Genomic DNA, 14,921 nt, shown 5'->3' with positions numbered 1-14,921 from the left:
AGGTGTAATGAGTTTAAACTAAAAGAGGGTAGACTTAGACTGGATATAAGGAAGAAAAATTTTATGATGAGGGTGGTGAAACACTGGAACAGGTTGCCCAGAGAGGTGGTAGATGCCCCCAGCAGTGAAGTCCAGGTTAGATGGGGATCTAGGTAACCTGATAGAGTTGAAGATGACCCTGCTTACTACAAGGGAATTGGGCTAAATGACCTTGAAAGGTTCCTTCCAACTCAAACTATTCTATGATTCCATGAAACTTCGGGACTGAGAGGTGAGTAGAAACATCCATACATGTGTGCACACCTGACAGGCTTGGGGCCATCTGTAAGGCTGTCCATGCCCCTGAGCCTGCATCCAGGCTTACAAAATAGCTGTGAGGGTAGGCAAAGGGGAGCTCCTTCATCTGCAGAGGGAATAAAGAAGAGATCCAACTCACCCTCTCAGCTACACAAATTCAGTCATAGCAAAGTCTGAGGCTTGAATTGCCTCTTGTAGCATAAACCATGTGTTTAAAAGGTATGTGGTGTAATAGCAGCCTCAGCCAGCTGGATGGAAGCTGAATACACTGGCTTTGTCTGCACAACCTTACCTGGCAGCAATGATGGGTGGGGGATGGTGCCCACCCAGTACCGGAACCCCACGAGATGGGCCAGAGCGATGCCAAGGAACCAATGACATGAAAGAACTCTTGTTCATATTTTTCCCCTTCAACATGAAATTTTCTAATCTTTGTATTCTATTTCAGATAATTATTTTTCCAATCACCTCAAATCTGTTTCAGAATTGACAGTTACACAGAACAGTTTTAAAAAAAATTCCTAATCTTAGCAATGGAAAAAATCAGTAACATTGAATTTGTGTTATAAGACTATTAATTAAATACATTTTGGGTTTTAACCCCAAGTCATGATCTACACAAGATGACCTTGCACTTCTTTTTTAAACAGTAAAATTACTGCAAATACTCTCTCAGTACAGGAAATGCTGTCATCCCCACAAGCACTAATAGACATTCCCATGAGATCTTGCTTGAAATCTCCTGACATAAGTGTGAAGGTGCCTCCTCTGCTTCTATTTGGCCAAGCATCACCCCTGTCCTTCTCTGCTCCTGCACTGGGGGAGGGTTAGCTGCCAGCAGGATGGGGGGGCTGGCAGCTTTTACTGCCCTGCAGTGTTTCCAGCATAAATCAGCTAACACCTGCTGGCAAAAATTCACCTCTGGCTGAAACTTGGCAAAAGCAAGCTGGTTACTGACCCGAAACATTGCCATTTTAAACAAGTATCTATGCCCCAATGTCTGTCAAGTTATTTTCTGTTATACAGAAGCACTGTAGCTGGTCCCAACACCTTTTTAAACAGGTGAGGAGGTCAATAAAGCAGCTTCAAAGACAGCAAAGAGGAGGACTGTGGTTTCATGCTGTAAAAGTACAGTCATGGTGCTTTGCCCTCCACGGGGAGAGATGATGCTGGAGGGAAAATAAAATGGCTGCAGGAAAAGAGCAAAGTAACAATCTCCTCTCTGTTTTCACATGCAGTGGTTGCAAAACACCAAAGCTGCTAATTGAAATTAAAATTTGTGTACATACTTAAAACGAGGAGTATGGAGTTCATAGGTTAGCTGAGCAAAGCAAGTGCTGCCCTATCTTTTAGAATTTGCCACCAGTCTCACAGTTTCTCTGTATCAGAGGCCAAACCCACCACCCTTATTTTTCAGAGGGAGAACTGGGCAGGGAGAGGGGCAGAGATTTGCTCACCCTTCCCCAGGATGTCCTCACACCATGCAGCCCCAAGGGTGCACAGTTTCCAGGTGACCCCACAAACGATTCACACATCTCCACCCAAAGCTCACATACAGTCAGAAAGGTTCAGCAGGAAAGTGGCTTTTACTTTGGGAAAAAAAAATTAAATTTTACTTTACTTTGCCTTGGGAATTTCATCCCCTTCTGTCCCACCATCTTCTTAATTTTTAGGAAACAAACAGAATCTCTTTCCAGAGCTTGCATCAACAAGGGCACTGGCAGACCTTTGGAGGTGGGCAGTGACAATAATAACTGGATTTCTGATCTTTTACAGCTCCAAAAGGGGTAAGTCAAATTGCTGTATTACTGTTATATCAGCTCATGTATGACTTATCAGGAATTTCTTACTGAAGGCATACCCAGGCAAGGGGCTGGAATCAGCACTGCCTGCCTATGAGTTTCCTGGAGGGCTTTGAGGGGTTGGTAAAGACCTAGAAATTTAAAGAATAACACTACAGCCCCACAGTAGCACACAAAGTCATTTCCTTGAATAAACAAGTCCTCAGTGGGGCTGAAACCTGAGGCAAGGATTTGCCTCTGGAGTAGCTCATACAGAAATTACAGAAAATGTTTATTATTGTTACTACACCCCACAAGAATCATGGTAACCCACAACAGTGCAATACACAGCCTGAGGCTGAGCTGCCCTCATTTACTCATCTATAAACCCATGTAAAAAATAACTCTGTGGCCTTGTGGTGCCACAAGGATGGATTCTGGTGGGAGGTGGCTGCGTAACCCTCACTGCTGGGGGTGGCCAAGGGACTTCATCTGGGGACAGAAATGTGACAGAATGAGGAGGGCTGCAGAGAACATGAGAAGGGATTAAGGGCTTTGTTCTTGCACCCTTCCCCAAAAGGAAGCTGAGTACAGAACTGCTTCCAGATGCCTGGCAAGAATTTATTCCTTTGTTGTTGCTTTTGTTTGTTGGTTGGTTGGTTTTTTGTGTTTTTTTCCCCTCAAAGTGTCTATCTTTCCCCCCTCTGGCTTAAGAAGCAAGAGCTGGCTCTCTGAAATGCAGCTCAGCTGTTAGAACTGTATGCTAGCAAGACTTCATGGGCTTAAAATATAGAAATGTGCATGCTACAAGAGAGAAGAACTACATTACTGCACAGAAATATTACCTTACTAAAAAATTAACTTGAAATTCAAAGTCTTCACTACAACAGTAAGAAACACATTTGGGTTTGGCCGAAATGAACAGTAGTCAAGACACTCCTTGAGTTCATTTGTTAGCATCAGTTCTGATCTCAAGTGCTATGGTCTCCCTTTAGGTATATAAAACATCCCCAGATATATATCCCAGCATCTTACCTTTGTGAACCAAGGGGTGGTCATGGGCCAGAATAGACACAGGGAGGACTCTGGCTTGAGTTCAGCAGATCAACAAATTTGTATTTACATTTCTGCAAGGAATGATATTAAGTAGATATTCTGTACGTATATAACTAAGTCATCCATTGCGACCTGTTGAGAAGTACCTGTCTAAAATGAACAAGGAGGAGGTGAAATTCAGAAAGGGAAAACCAGAGCAAAGATGAGGAAAAATGCAGAACCATCCTCTAACAACCACCCTGACAATGAAGGGCCCATGTTTCATGGCACATCTATATTTTAGGTACCATAAGCCCCACTGACACCATAGGGAATGGCTTGCATTAGGCTCTAAACTGTAGGTGACACGATTAGAAGTCACCGTTTCTCTTTCAGTCTGCATTTTCTGCCAGATCCTGCAGACCAGCAACCTGTGACCGTGTTCCAAGAGGACACAAACTCCTCCTGTGCTTCCCATCTTGCTGGTTCAGGCTGCTCCTGTGACCAGGGGGCTGCTCTTTATAAACCAGTTACTATGTTTTATCCTCTGCTCCTGCCCATTCCAACTGAAAAAAAAAAAAAAAAAGAAGTTTGACCACAGCTATTCAGGCTGTTCTCAAAAAGGAAACTAGCAAAAATAAAAATACTTGTTTGGAGCAGGTTTTTGCTTGCCTGAACCTTTCTATAGCAATCTTGGATTACATGCAATTTAATTTGCTTATATACACTGCCTTAAAAAAACAAACACAGAACCACAAACCAAAAACAACCGAGATACCCACCAAACCCAAAAACCTAAAATACTTTTTACACAGCTGTTACTAAAACCATAAAATCATTGACTTAGAGAGTCATAAAAATGGGATTTATTGTACATTTCCTGCTCCAGCCAGGGTCTTGTTTCAGCTCCCTCAGGTAAACAAAACACAGGGGAATATTAACTTATTTTAATAATATTTCAAGCCTCTTCATGGATGACTTGGAAGTAGCAAGGAAGAAGAAAAGGTCCTTTTAATGCTGTCTCTTTCAGACTTGTAATTTTGGGGGCTGATTTTATTAGACAGCTCATTATTAACTCTCCCATGGCCTGCATGACACGGAATAACTTTTTTCATATTAGCGCTTGCTCGCATTACTTGCCCTCTCAAAGTCTCAGCAAAATAAACCAATTTGCCCAGTGTTTTGCATCCTGTGTTACAGGTAAAATTAACATTACAGCTAGAAACTTTATCTTCAACAGCAAGAAGCCCAGGTAACACACATTTCAAAGAAAAAAATTATGCCAACAGTGATTCTGCTTAATATTGCCTTTTGTAGGCATTCAGCCTTTCAACTTAGCCACCCACTTGCAAACATCTCCCACAGGAGTCTCATTTTGCAGGGTGAATTTGTTTGCTGCTTGGGACTTTCCCTAAGTTTTGTGGCCAGGTCAGGGCTCACAGCTTCTTGAGCTCAAAGTTTGTACCTGCAAGCCCAATTTCCCACCCTGCTGCTGGACCTTGTGTTGGTGTTCCTGCAGAAAAGCACAGCCAGAGCTATTGCCAGGGGTATGAGCTTCTCAAAGCACTCAGCCACACACAAGACCTTTTGGACTTCATAGAACAATTCAAAAGTTGAACCTCCTGAGGTGTCTTTGCAGTCCTCCTCCAACAGTCCTTCCAGCATGTTTTAAGCACAAGAGTGGATGGACAGTGCAATGCTGAGCACAAGAGATGCCAGTGAGAAGAGAAATGCTCCTGTGTCTTGTTAAGTGGAGTTATATCCACAACTTCCCTCAGCCCCTGGTTTCACACACATTACAGGCACTTTGAGTAAAGCAATGGGTGGAGCTTCCATCTTTTTCTCTGGGTGAGCACATCTTACATTCAGAGCCAACAAATGTTCTCTATCCATAATCTGCTCAGATTTGTGACCCCCGTACAAAATTCAGAAATAATGCCAGAGAGCTTTTTATTGTTCAACATCTTTAAAATCATCTAAACACCATGTCCACTGCCATGCTCTTTCCTTTGTAAGCAGATTGCCCAAAGCCTGTGATCACATTCAGAACAATGTTTTTCATTTCAAAATAAAGAAAAGCAGAACAACTTCTGATCCATCACCATATGTACAGCTCTCTGTTCCTATGGAAGAATTCATATGAACACACCTGCATGTTTTCACAGTCATGCAAGTTCATCACCAACATATAGGAAAATAAGGAAAAAGCATCAGGCAGGTACTTACAGCTAAAAATCCTGAGAAGAATCTACTTTCCAGAGGCACTGACAACATGAACCTTGTCCCCGGATCCACAAAGGTTCCCTTTCAGGTAACTGTCCTGTGAGTGCTTGTAAGACTACCAGATTTGTCTGAATACTTGCAGAATGAATTTACATTATGGAAAATATTAAGATAACAGCAAAATGGAGCTGAGATGGTCCCACACCTGAAGCAGAGTTGGATGGACACTACTCAGGCTCCTGGACTTAAGACTACACATTAGCTCCATTTTCATTTAGTTCCAGTGTTGCTCATGGGTCTGTGTTAATACAGCAATTGTCTGTACAAAGTACAAAGATGGTACAGCTACCTACAGCCACATATCTGTATTGGTTGTAATTGCTGTCCTGAAGGCAGCTCTTGCTCTGGTGGGTACCCCTGCTGCTGCTGCACTGGAGCAGACACTGGGGAGGATGCTCAGCTGCTTTGCTTCCCACCATACAATTTGATTTTATGTTAACCACTTGCTCAAGTGTTTATGAACTAGAGATAGCCTCCACGGTAGTATTAGGTACAAATGCTCAATCTGAATATGCATTCAGTTCATTATTCTAATGTGTGGAATTTGTCTACACCATTAGGGTGACCATGCAGTGAAAAATCCATCCTTCCCTCCTACCGTAAACCATCCTAGAGACACAGCAGAATCCTTTCCCAGTTATAATCACCTCCAGATGGAACATTTAAGGCAAGAAACCCTGCAAAGCTCAGCAATGCCATTTACACTACACAGCATCTCTAGTCTGGCCCCTCCAGAAATAATCCGAGATGCTCATATTAAAGGCCAGAACCACTTAGAATTTAATTTTGTTAAGCGGTAACTTAGTATTTCAGATTTACAGCCTCGGGTTGCACAGCCTGAGCCTGCCTCTGCTCCTGCTTACCCAGATTTATGAGCAGGGCCCAGCAGTATTAAGTACCAAACCACAGCCCTGCCTGAAAATCAGCCCTGCACAAAGAGCTGAGTTTTACAGTAACAGCCCAATCATGCCAGGTGCTGAAAATCAGGTTCACCCCTGATTTCAGTGGGAGCTGATTGGGTTTGACATGCCCTAGGATCAAGTATTCCCTATAAATAGAAGCCAACACAGTTCATGTACATTTTTATGCATGTTTTTAGCAACTACCAGTGGCATCACAAAGGGCTCTGTGTGGGGACCTCAGCACCCTTAGGAAAAGAAACGTGGGCTTTTACTACCACACCTGCAGGCCACACAAACAGCAGATGCTCCAGAAAACTAGGAAACCAAATCCTGTAAAAACCATTTCAGGTTAAGGACCCAGGCACACAGAAGTTTTTAACTCTTGCAGGTGAGGATTCCCAGCTGCCTTACATACACCACCTCACCCACATCCTTGCTCCACACTTACTACACCCTCCCCTTACAACAGGGAGCATGCACAGCTGATGATGCTTTCCAGAGCATGATGCTTATTTTTAACTTCACAAACTGTTGTGTTTTTTTTTCCCCATTTATGGTTTACTGAAAAGCCTGCTGAGGCTGCAGCTGGTGCTGTAACTCTGTGAGGGTGTTCAGTTTTTGCCACCTTATTTTACTTCTGTAAGAGTTAGTGAAATAGAGCAGAAAATAGGTGTAGAAAGCATCACAAAGGTAAGGAAGAGCTGGTGGTCTATAAGCACAAGTAGCACAATGCTAAATAGTTAAGTGTAAATCCATTACATGTAATCCATAATCTAGCCCAAGGGAAGTGGGACTCTTTGAAAATCTTATTTTTCTGCAGAACCTTTTCTTTCCTTGCCAGGCCTTTCAGCCCTTTGCAGCAGTTCAGTATGCCCAGTGATTTACTTTCACTTCACAATACACACTAGATCAAGCTAAAGCTATTCCCCCCCCAGATAATGAAATTTGAGGCATGCTTTGGGAAATGTGAGACTTTCAGATCACAGTTCTTAATTTCAACACACGCTCCAGTTGTGGCAGAATAAAAATCACTAACATGGTCATCATCCTACAGTTTCCTGATGATACAAAAATCAATTTTAATGAATAAATTAATAAAAATTAATTTAAAAAGGTAATGGGATGACAGTGTTGAAAACTGAGTATTTTAAAGCTGCTTTACTTCTCTACTCAACAATTTCCATAGCTCAACTAACTCTAAGGGAAAAAGCTAGTGGCATTTTCCCAGAAAAATATTTATAGGTTTGAAGTGTAGCCATTTTGCTGTCCCTCCCCTAGCATTTTTCACCAGATCCATAAAACTAGCCTCCCAACAAGCATTCTTCAGGCTACGGTTTGTTTGCCCTCCACCCTCCGATTTATAGACTCTTCCTACAATGCTTTTTTCCTCACCCCAAAGCCACAGGGCTTGCTAACTAAAATTGGAAACACAAATCCTTTTCTAGCAGTAGAGCTCACAAGCTTACACCCAAGTATTTGCCTGTGTAACTAGAGAGGAATAAGCCTGATCAAGGTTTTGGGACTTAGCTTGCATGGTTTCTCTGCTCACTAAGGACTTACCAAATACCTGACCTGCCTGCCCCTGCTCACAGGGCTATCAGTCACTATGCTAGAATTATCAGAATGTAAGTTTTAAAAATTACATTTTGCAACAAGACATCTTTTATCAGTAGCTGTCCATAGGGAGAAGGCAGCAGGGTTTTCATCTGCTTTGCACCTCTGCTCCAGTGCCTCTGTATGGTGGTTTTTAAGTGGTCCTTGGTGGTTATTGCTGGTTGTTCTTTGTCCCCATCACCAACATGCAAAATTACAGTACTGATATGCAGCTTCTCTCTCTTTTTTCTTTTTTTTTTTTTTTTTTTCCTCTGCTTGGATCATCTGCCAGCAACTGGGGTTTTGAAAAGCTCCATGGTGATGCTGGTTTGAAAGGCTCCAGGATCCTTCTGGAAAGGCATCCAATACCTATTGAAGCTGTGCTGAATGTCAGCTCAGCCAACAAAAGCCCTGGGGAAAATGTCCATCTCCTCCACCAGCTGAAGTGATATATTAAAACCAAATGGAACTCTGATTCCACACACCTCTTAGAAAACGATTGTGACCACTTTAAACTGGTGCCTGTGCCACCACAGATTAGCCAGCAAACAATTAGTATTGTATGATAATATTCAAATACATTATTACTGGCTTGTCACTATGGTTTCCTACTGAGCTTTTATTAAAAAAAAAGTTACATTCTCCTGGCATTCAAACAAAAATAATTTGGAAAACAGTGATGCAACTGTTTCCCCAATAACATTACCTCTAAAGCAAGCATCACAGGCTCAGCACATTTCTTCAGCTACTTCTTGGTCCTTTGAAATACTTTTGTTAATTCAGAGCAATCAACTCCTGAGATTAATTCTTTCCCTTACCTATCTTGATGCGACATTGAACAATATTCCTGACACCTTCCACCTGAAAGATGTAAATGGAACTAAATCCAAATAGCAGAGACCATATTTAGGGTTTCACTGTAACAGGCATGAGAGAACTTCCTATCCAGTTCTTCTGATATTTTCCTGACAAACACATGTTCATACTTTAGTGCCTCCAAGTTTTACACTTTAAAGCATCCTTTATTTACAAAGCATGGACCAGATGACACCTCAGCTGAAATTTTTAACTGCAATGCTTAAGTCTGTCAGATACAATCAACCCATCAAGAATCAGGTAAGACTTACACCATGGATTCAGTCACTGAGCAATGTCTTTGCCAACAGCTACCTTCAGCTCTGCTATCTGCCCTTTCTTTTCACTTGTGTATGACCATAATTAGCATAAGCATAATATATAGAACATTCTTAGTTTTACTTCTCATTCCTTTGTATGCCTATGCAAGGAATGGTTTCATGGCTGTTCCTACTGTGTCCTTACTCTTAACTTTAAAAAAGGTTGTCAATTCATTTCTATTTAGAAATAATTCTACTCTTGCCAAACACAAATCTGTCCTCTGCACTGGCTGCCCATGGAGTTTACCTCAAATAAAGCCAAACTCAAAGGCCAATGACAAGAGCACAGGGGTAACCTGTGATGATAATGTCTTCACCACCTTCTGGTAACAGCCTGAAGATGCTAAGAGGATAGGGAGTTATGTTGTTAATGGACAGTGAAATGGATTTCCTAACGTCAGGGTTTAAACCATTCAGCTGTCATAATTTTGCACCTTGCATCTACTCCCACAGCTGTCAGTAGAGTTTATTATTTACCTTTGTTACTTGTGAGAAGGCACTTTTAAAGATGATTATTACCATGACCAAGGCAATAGCCTGAAAGTCTACACAAGAAACACGTCAAATCCCCCTACTTTACCCTACGCTCAACATATGCTTTTCATTTGGATTTTAGTACCAACATTTTCTATTGATGAATTGTGTGAGCCATACTGACACGGTATCCAGGGAGCAGGTCGTTGTGACCTGGTAGTCCTAGGAACAGCATGACTAATAGCAAATTAGGTATGGTTTTGGACATGGGTCAAGGGGCTATTTTGATTTTGTTACGTGTTAGTATAAATATTTACAGAGCCTGTAGCATGTCCAATAGCAGAAGCATACAAGGAACAGTCAATTCAAGTCAAAAACTTGTCATTTTGGGGAAGATTTTCCTTGATCACAAAAGTGATTCAGAAAGTGTTCTTAAAAACCAGGCAGAGCTGCAGTGTATTTGGAAACGAGTTGACTGGAAACAGTTGCCCCCATCCATGAAACTCAATCAAATGTAATTTCAATGCTGTCATGCACAGCCATGCCAGTGTTCCTAGGCCTGCTGTAAGGAGTGAGATGAAAGCAGTTTCTCTGTATTCATTCAGTCCTTCATTTATCAGACAAATTTAAGAGTGAATACAACTACAGTAAATTACTTCTGCAGTATCCAAAATATATTACAGAGTTAAAAGATCCTTGAATTTGAATATAAAAACATTTTGAAGCCTGTATCTAAAAAACCCTTTTATTTATTCAAGAGGATAATTGTCTACACCTATAAACTGAGCCTTGAGTGACGAAGCGATTCACCAAAAATTTGTCCCAGCATTACTTCAGGAATACCTGAACTCACAGAGTTTCTAAGCTACCAGCAAGTGATTTTGAATTCACTCTTCAGAATGAATCACAATGCTGAATCCCAGGACCGGGGAAACTTTTGGAAAAAATAATCTAGATGCAAAACATATTTACTTATATTTGAGGATCCTTGAATCTGGAATGAATAAGGCCCAAAGCCATCCAAGCCCATGGTGATCTGCTGGACAGGGCTCCTTATCTTTTTTTCTCAAATCACCAGCCTCATTTCAAGACTGGGAGGCAATGGGAGAATGCCATTTCCCTTCTGCAGCAAAACCAGAATAATCCGAGTGTCAGTTTGGCTACCAATTCCTTTTTTTATCTAGAAAACAAGTCACTGGAGCATAAAAGGTTTAACAGTAGCCTTTGCTTTCAATGGTAATTTTCCGTCCTGATGGACATGTCTCTTTAAATTGTAAAAACAGTTTTCTGGGCAGCAACAGGACATTGTTCTTCCATGCTCTTTCTTGCACAAGGCAGAGCCCTCCCCCACAAATAAGACATTTGATCCAAACTGGCTCCTTATGGGACCAGCTCAGCCATTTGTGCTTTATGTCCCAGGAATAACAAACATTACTGGAAAAATGTCATGAAAAGCCACCTGAGATGCCTCAATGTATGATCATAATTATAGAATGTTGGGGGTTGGAAGGGACCTCTAGAGCTCATCTAGTCCAAGCCCCCTGGCAAAGCAGGATCACCTAGGGCAGGCCACACAGGAATGCATCTGGGCAGGTTTTGGAAGGCTCCAGAGAAGGAGACTCCACAACCTCTCCAGACAGCCTGTGCCAGTGCTCCCACAACCTCACCATGAGTTTGTCCTCATGTTGAGGTAGAAGTTCTTGTGCCCATGCTCTGTCATCCTCACCTTCCAGTGCTCCAGTTTCTCCTCATGTTGAGGTGGAACCTCCTACATTCTAGCTTAAATGTCAACATTTTCTAGCTTACAGGGCCACCAGCTGAGCTTACCAAGTGGTTGCTGTGGTGTGTCAGCTCCAGAGGAAAAACTCCTTCTCTACCTTCTTCCCCAAATTTGTTCAACAGGCTCACCACCATCTGTGTAGTGCACAGACCCAGGCTGCCTTGAGGTATCCTTGATGTGCTCTGCTCTGCCTTCTACAAGCAGGCCAAACCCTAAACAGCTTTGTGGGAGCTCAACTGAAACCAAAAATCCTAGAACTACAGTAAGCAAGGACAACACACACCCAAAACATGGGTAAGTCCACTTAATTCTGCCCCAGTTTCCCTGTTCTTTGCTTTGGTTCTGAGCTTGCCGAGTTCTTGCAGGAAGGGTAGTTCAGGTGGAATGATCTTAGGCACTTGTGCTGGACAGCACAGGCATGTAAGGGCTCCCACAGAAACTGCAGAGTCTAAAAGGGTCATGGCTCAACCTAATCTGTCTGTTAGAAGCAGCTCCTAGCAGGGACACTGCACTTGTTATCTGTTTCTCAGAAATCACCTGGTATCTGGGCCTACTTCAGTAACACCTCAGACACAGGAGAGCTGGCAGGGATCCGAGGTGAACACCCAGCCACAGATGCTTCATACTTAAAAAGATTAAAGACACAAACTTATTTTTTAAACTTGAGTTTTTCAAGAGTTGGTCTTAAAAGCAGGCATTATTTTTCCACAAAAGGCTACATTACAATCAAAATCTTAATTAAATCTTAATCATAATTAAAGTCAAGACATTTGAATGTATTAAATTTTAAGTATTATAGAACAGAACTCTCAAATCTCCTGGTCAACTTAACTTCTTTATGAACAAACTTCCTCATTACGGTGCAAAATTATAGATTTAAGAACAGTTCTGTGGTAATAACACGAAACGCATAATTAGGAAAAATATAGATATACTGTCTTACTTGCTTAGGACAATCTTATTCCAGTAGTTTTTTCCTCTGGACAGAGGAAGCTATTGTTAACTGAGCACACAACAGCTCTTTCATAATAGAAAAAGTTACCAGCATGCACAGAAGTTGCATCAAGAACAGGGGCTCTATACAATGTCCAGAGCCTGCTGAGAAACACGCTGCTTTTATACACTGTGGATTACAGAGCACAACCATCTGGTCAGCTTTCAAGCTAAATGAGCCCCTGCTACCCTGCATGCCAATTTGCACAACTGATAAAAAAAGGCCTATTATACAGCTGCCTTAGTAATGCTCCATGTTAGAGTTTTAGCAACACTCTCCTGTTTTATGATTATTTTGAGTTTTATACTTTCACAATACATTTATTTTTCTGTGGGTACAACTGGCAGTGCTAAGTACTACAGAAATGCTTTTCTTGCTTTATTTTGTAAAAGCAAGCCTTAAAGGATAATGGCACTAAACTGACACTTTTTACATGGTTTTTAATTCCTTCTTCCAACTTTTTACAAGATTCACTATCGCAGAAGCCAGAAGGTGAAGGATTGAAAGAAGTCTTCACATAAAAGCTCTAAGGATTGATATTTAATGAACTGTGAGATGTAAATCAATGCACAACAGCACAGTTTAAGCTTAAAATACTAGGATAACATTTATATTAAAAATAATTCACCTACAGATAATACAGTCTAGTGTTTATTGTATGTTATGGAAGTTACACTTGAATTTCAAAAATTTAAAACATATAAAAAGTGGTTAAGGGCTAACATTTTATCAACATGTGATAAATGTGTAAGAATGCTTATTATACAGCAGGGTACAATGGTAGTGTTAATGCCAACAGGGCACCACAGAAGTTAGTTTAAAAAAAATTTCCACTATGCTTTATACAAACAACACCACTTGCTGTTGTTTAAGAGTATCTGGAGAGAGAGGATTGCTGTCTGAAGGGTAAGCAGACCTGTAACATTTTTAATGTTAGATAGTGCCATAGTATGTAGATTGGTGAATGTTTCAAAATAAAACTAGAAATGCTGTAATTACTTCACAGAAATGCACATCCAATATTTGTTTTCAATAAGAACAATAGGTACAAGATTATAACTCTCCCTATATGAAATAATTTACACACAGATGAAAGCTACTCTACCTAAAATAATCACTAAATACATTTTTCTTCTGGAAATAAACAAGCAATTTTTGTTTTGCATGATCAATATCAAAAAACATATAGCAGAAGTATTATTTTTTTAAACATAATTGATACTCTAAATTAAAAAAAAAAAAAGAGAGGAAAAAAAAAAAAGGAAGAAATGAGAAAAAAAAAAAAAAGGTTTCCCATGAATGTGCAACCTAAAATCAACCAAGCTTATATTGTATTACAACCATATTAAGGAACCACTGATCAGAAATACAACTTTAAGGAAAAAAGTTTATAATCCACAAAACTGTTCATCAGGCCATAAAGTAAAATAGCTCCACAGTTTACAGATAAAACTGAGGCCACATAGATGCGTGCTATGTCTTATCTCCAGTAAGTAGGTACTTAGGCAGAGGATGTGACACTTTGTTTGTAGACAGCATGGTATGCATTTCTCAGCAAGACATAAGGGAAACAAGACTCCAAGAGATCCATGGTCAGGAAGGGAGACTCCTGCACAATCTGAAAAACACCAGAAACAACAGGTTTTGCAGAGCACAGTTCTTGCTCATCTGTTTCATGGAAATACTTCTGCTCTGCACCACAAAACCAGGCATTTCAGAGCAAAAAGGAATTATGCAGGGTTGAAATGTTGGGGAGAAACACATTGCTATGAACTCACCACTTCTCAGAACTTGTCATTTAGCTTTCCTATCTATATGGTCATAGAGCACCCCTGCCACTTCCAGAAGATGCAGAATGCTCAAAGGAAAACCTCTGAGCAGAGAGGATTTCCCCACACACACTCTGGAAAGCACTTCTTTAATGTGAAATTTCATTTTAATATTGTATGTTCTAAATGGCCAATGAGAATGATCAATGTGATAAAGTGTTCTAGGCAACCAAGCATGATGACAAAAAAATGTGTGTGTGTGTGTGTGTGTGTGTGTGTGTGTGTGTGTGTGTGTGTGTGTGTGTGTGTGTGTTTGGGGAAAGAAAAAAAATTAATTTCTGACATCAGAACACCATGAAGAATGACATAAAAATTATTTCCACTGTTTGCTGAACTACAACACAAAAGGTGGCCCCCAGAACTCCCTTGTTGAATGATGCAATGTGAAGCCTACTCCTGAAGTTAGTAACACATAAAATAGACAAAAGCTTACCATGTCTAGTAGTAGGTAAACAGATTCTCTGTTCCTTGTAGTAGTTTTGTCTGTCTCCTGGCCAATCTTCAGTAGACTGGATGATGCAAGCTACACAAAAATGATGATTTCAAAGCAGTGAATAAAACAATGCATTGTTTGACTTCTGCTATTTTGCTTTACACACACACAAACCAGCAGACCCTGCAGTGCATCAAAAGCTACAGAGGAAAGTAAGTGATCCTGGACACAAAGCATCACTGGTCTTTAGTCTCAGTGAGCCATTTTTGTTTATTTCTAGCAAGGTTTAATAAGCAGTCTGAGCTATTTTAATACAACCCATTAATTAATTAATTTATTGCAAAG

The 14,921-nt window shown here is 40.8% G+C and overlaps 1 protein-coding gene across 4 annotated transcripts in view; it reads right to left on the bottom strand.

Moving 5' to 3' along the window:
• Positions 1 to 12,839: 12,839 nt before the first annotated feature.
• NCKAP1 (NCK associated protein 1) overlaps positions 12,840 to 14,921 on the bottom strand; it is a 61,440-nt gene continuing 59,358 nt past the window's right edge. For 2 of the 4 annotated variants that reach the window (XM_071746799.1, XM_071746803.1), the window contains 2 exons: positions 14,577 to 14,666; positions 12,840 to 13,932 (listed from right to left, as the gene is read on the bottom strand). In XM_071746799.1, the coding sequence (XP_071602900.1) occupies positions 13,816 to 13,932; positions 14,577 to 14,666 (207 nt within the window). In that variant the 3' untranslated portion in view covers positions 12,840 to 13,815. The remainder of the gene's footprint in view (positions 13,933 to 14,576; positions 14,667 to 14,921) is intronic. The other 2 variants (XM_071746801.1, XM_071746802.1) reach the window with 1 other exon arrangement.

This window comes from Heliangelus exortis, chromosome 6 (assembly GCF_036169615.1).
Source record: "Heliangelus exortis chromosome 6, bHelExo1.hap1, whole genome shotgun sequence".
NCBI classification, from domain to species: Eukaryota; Metazoa; Chordata; class Aves; order Apodiformes; family Trochilidae; genus Heliangelus; species Heliangelus exortis.
Note: the sequence above shows the minus strand (reverse complement) of the source record. Positions and strands in the feature narration are given on the sequence as shown.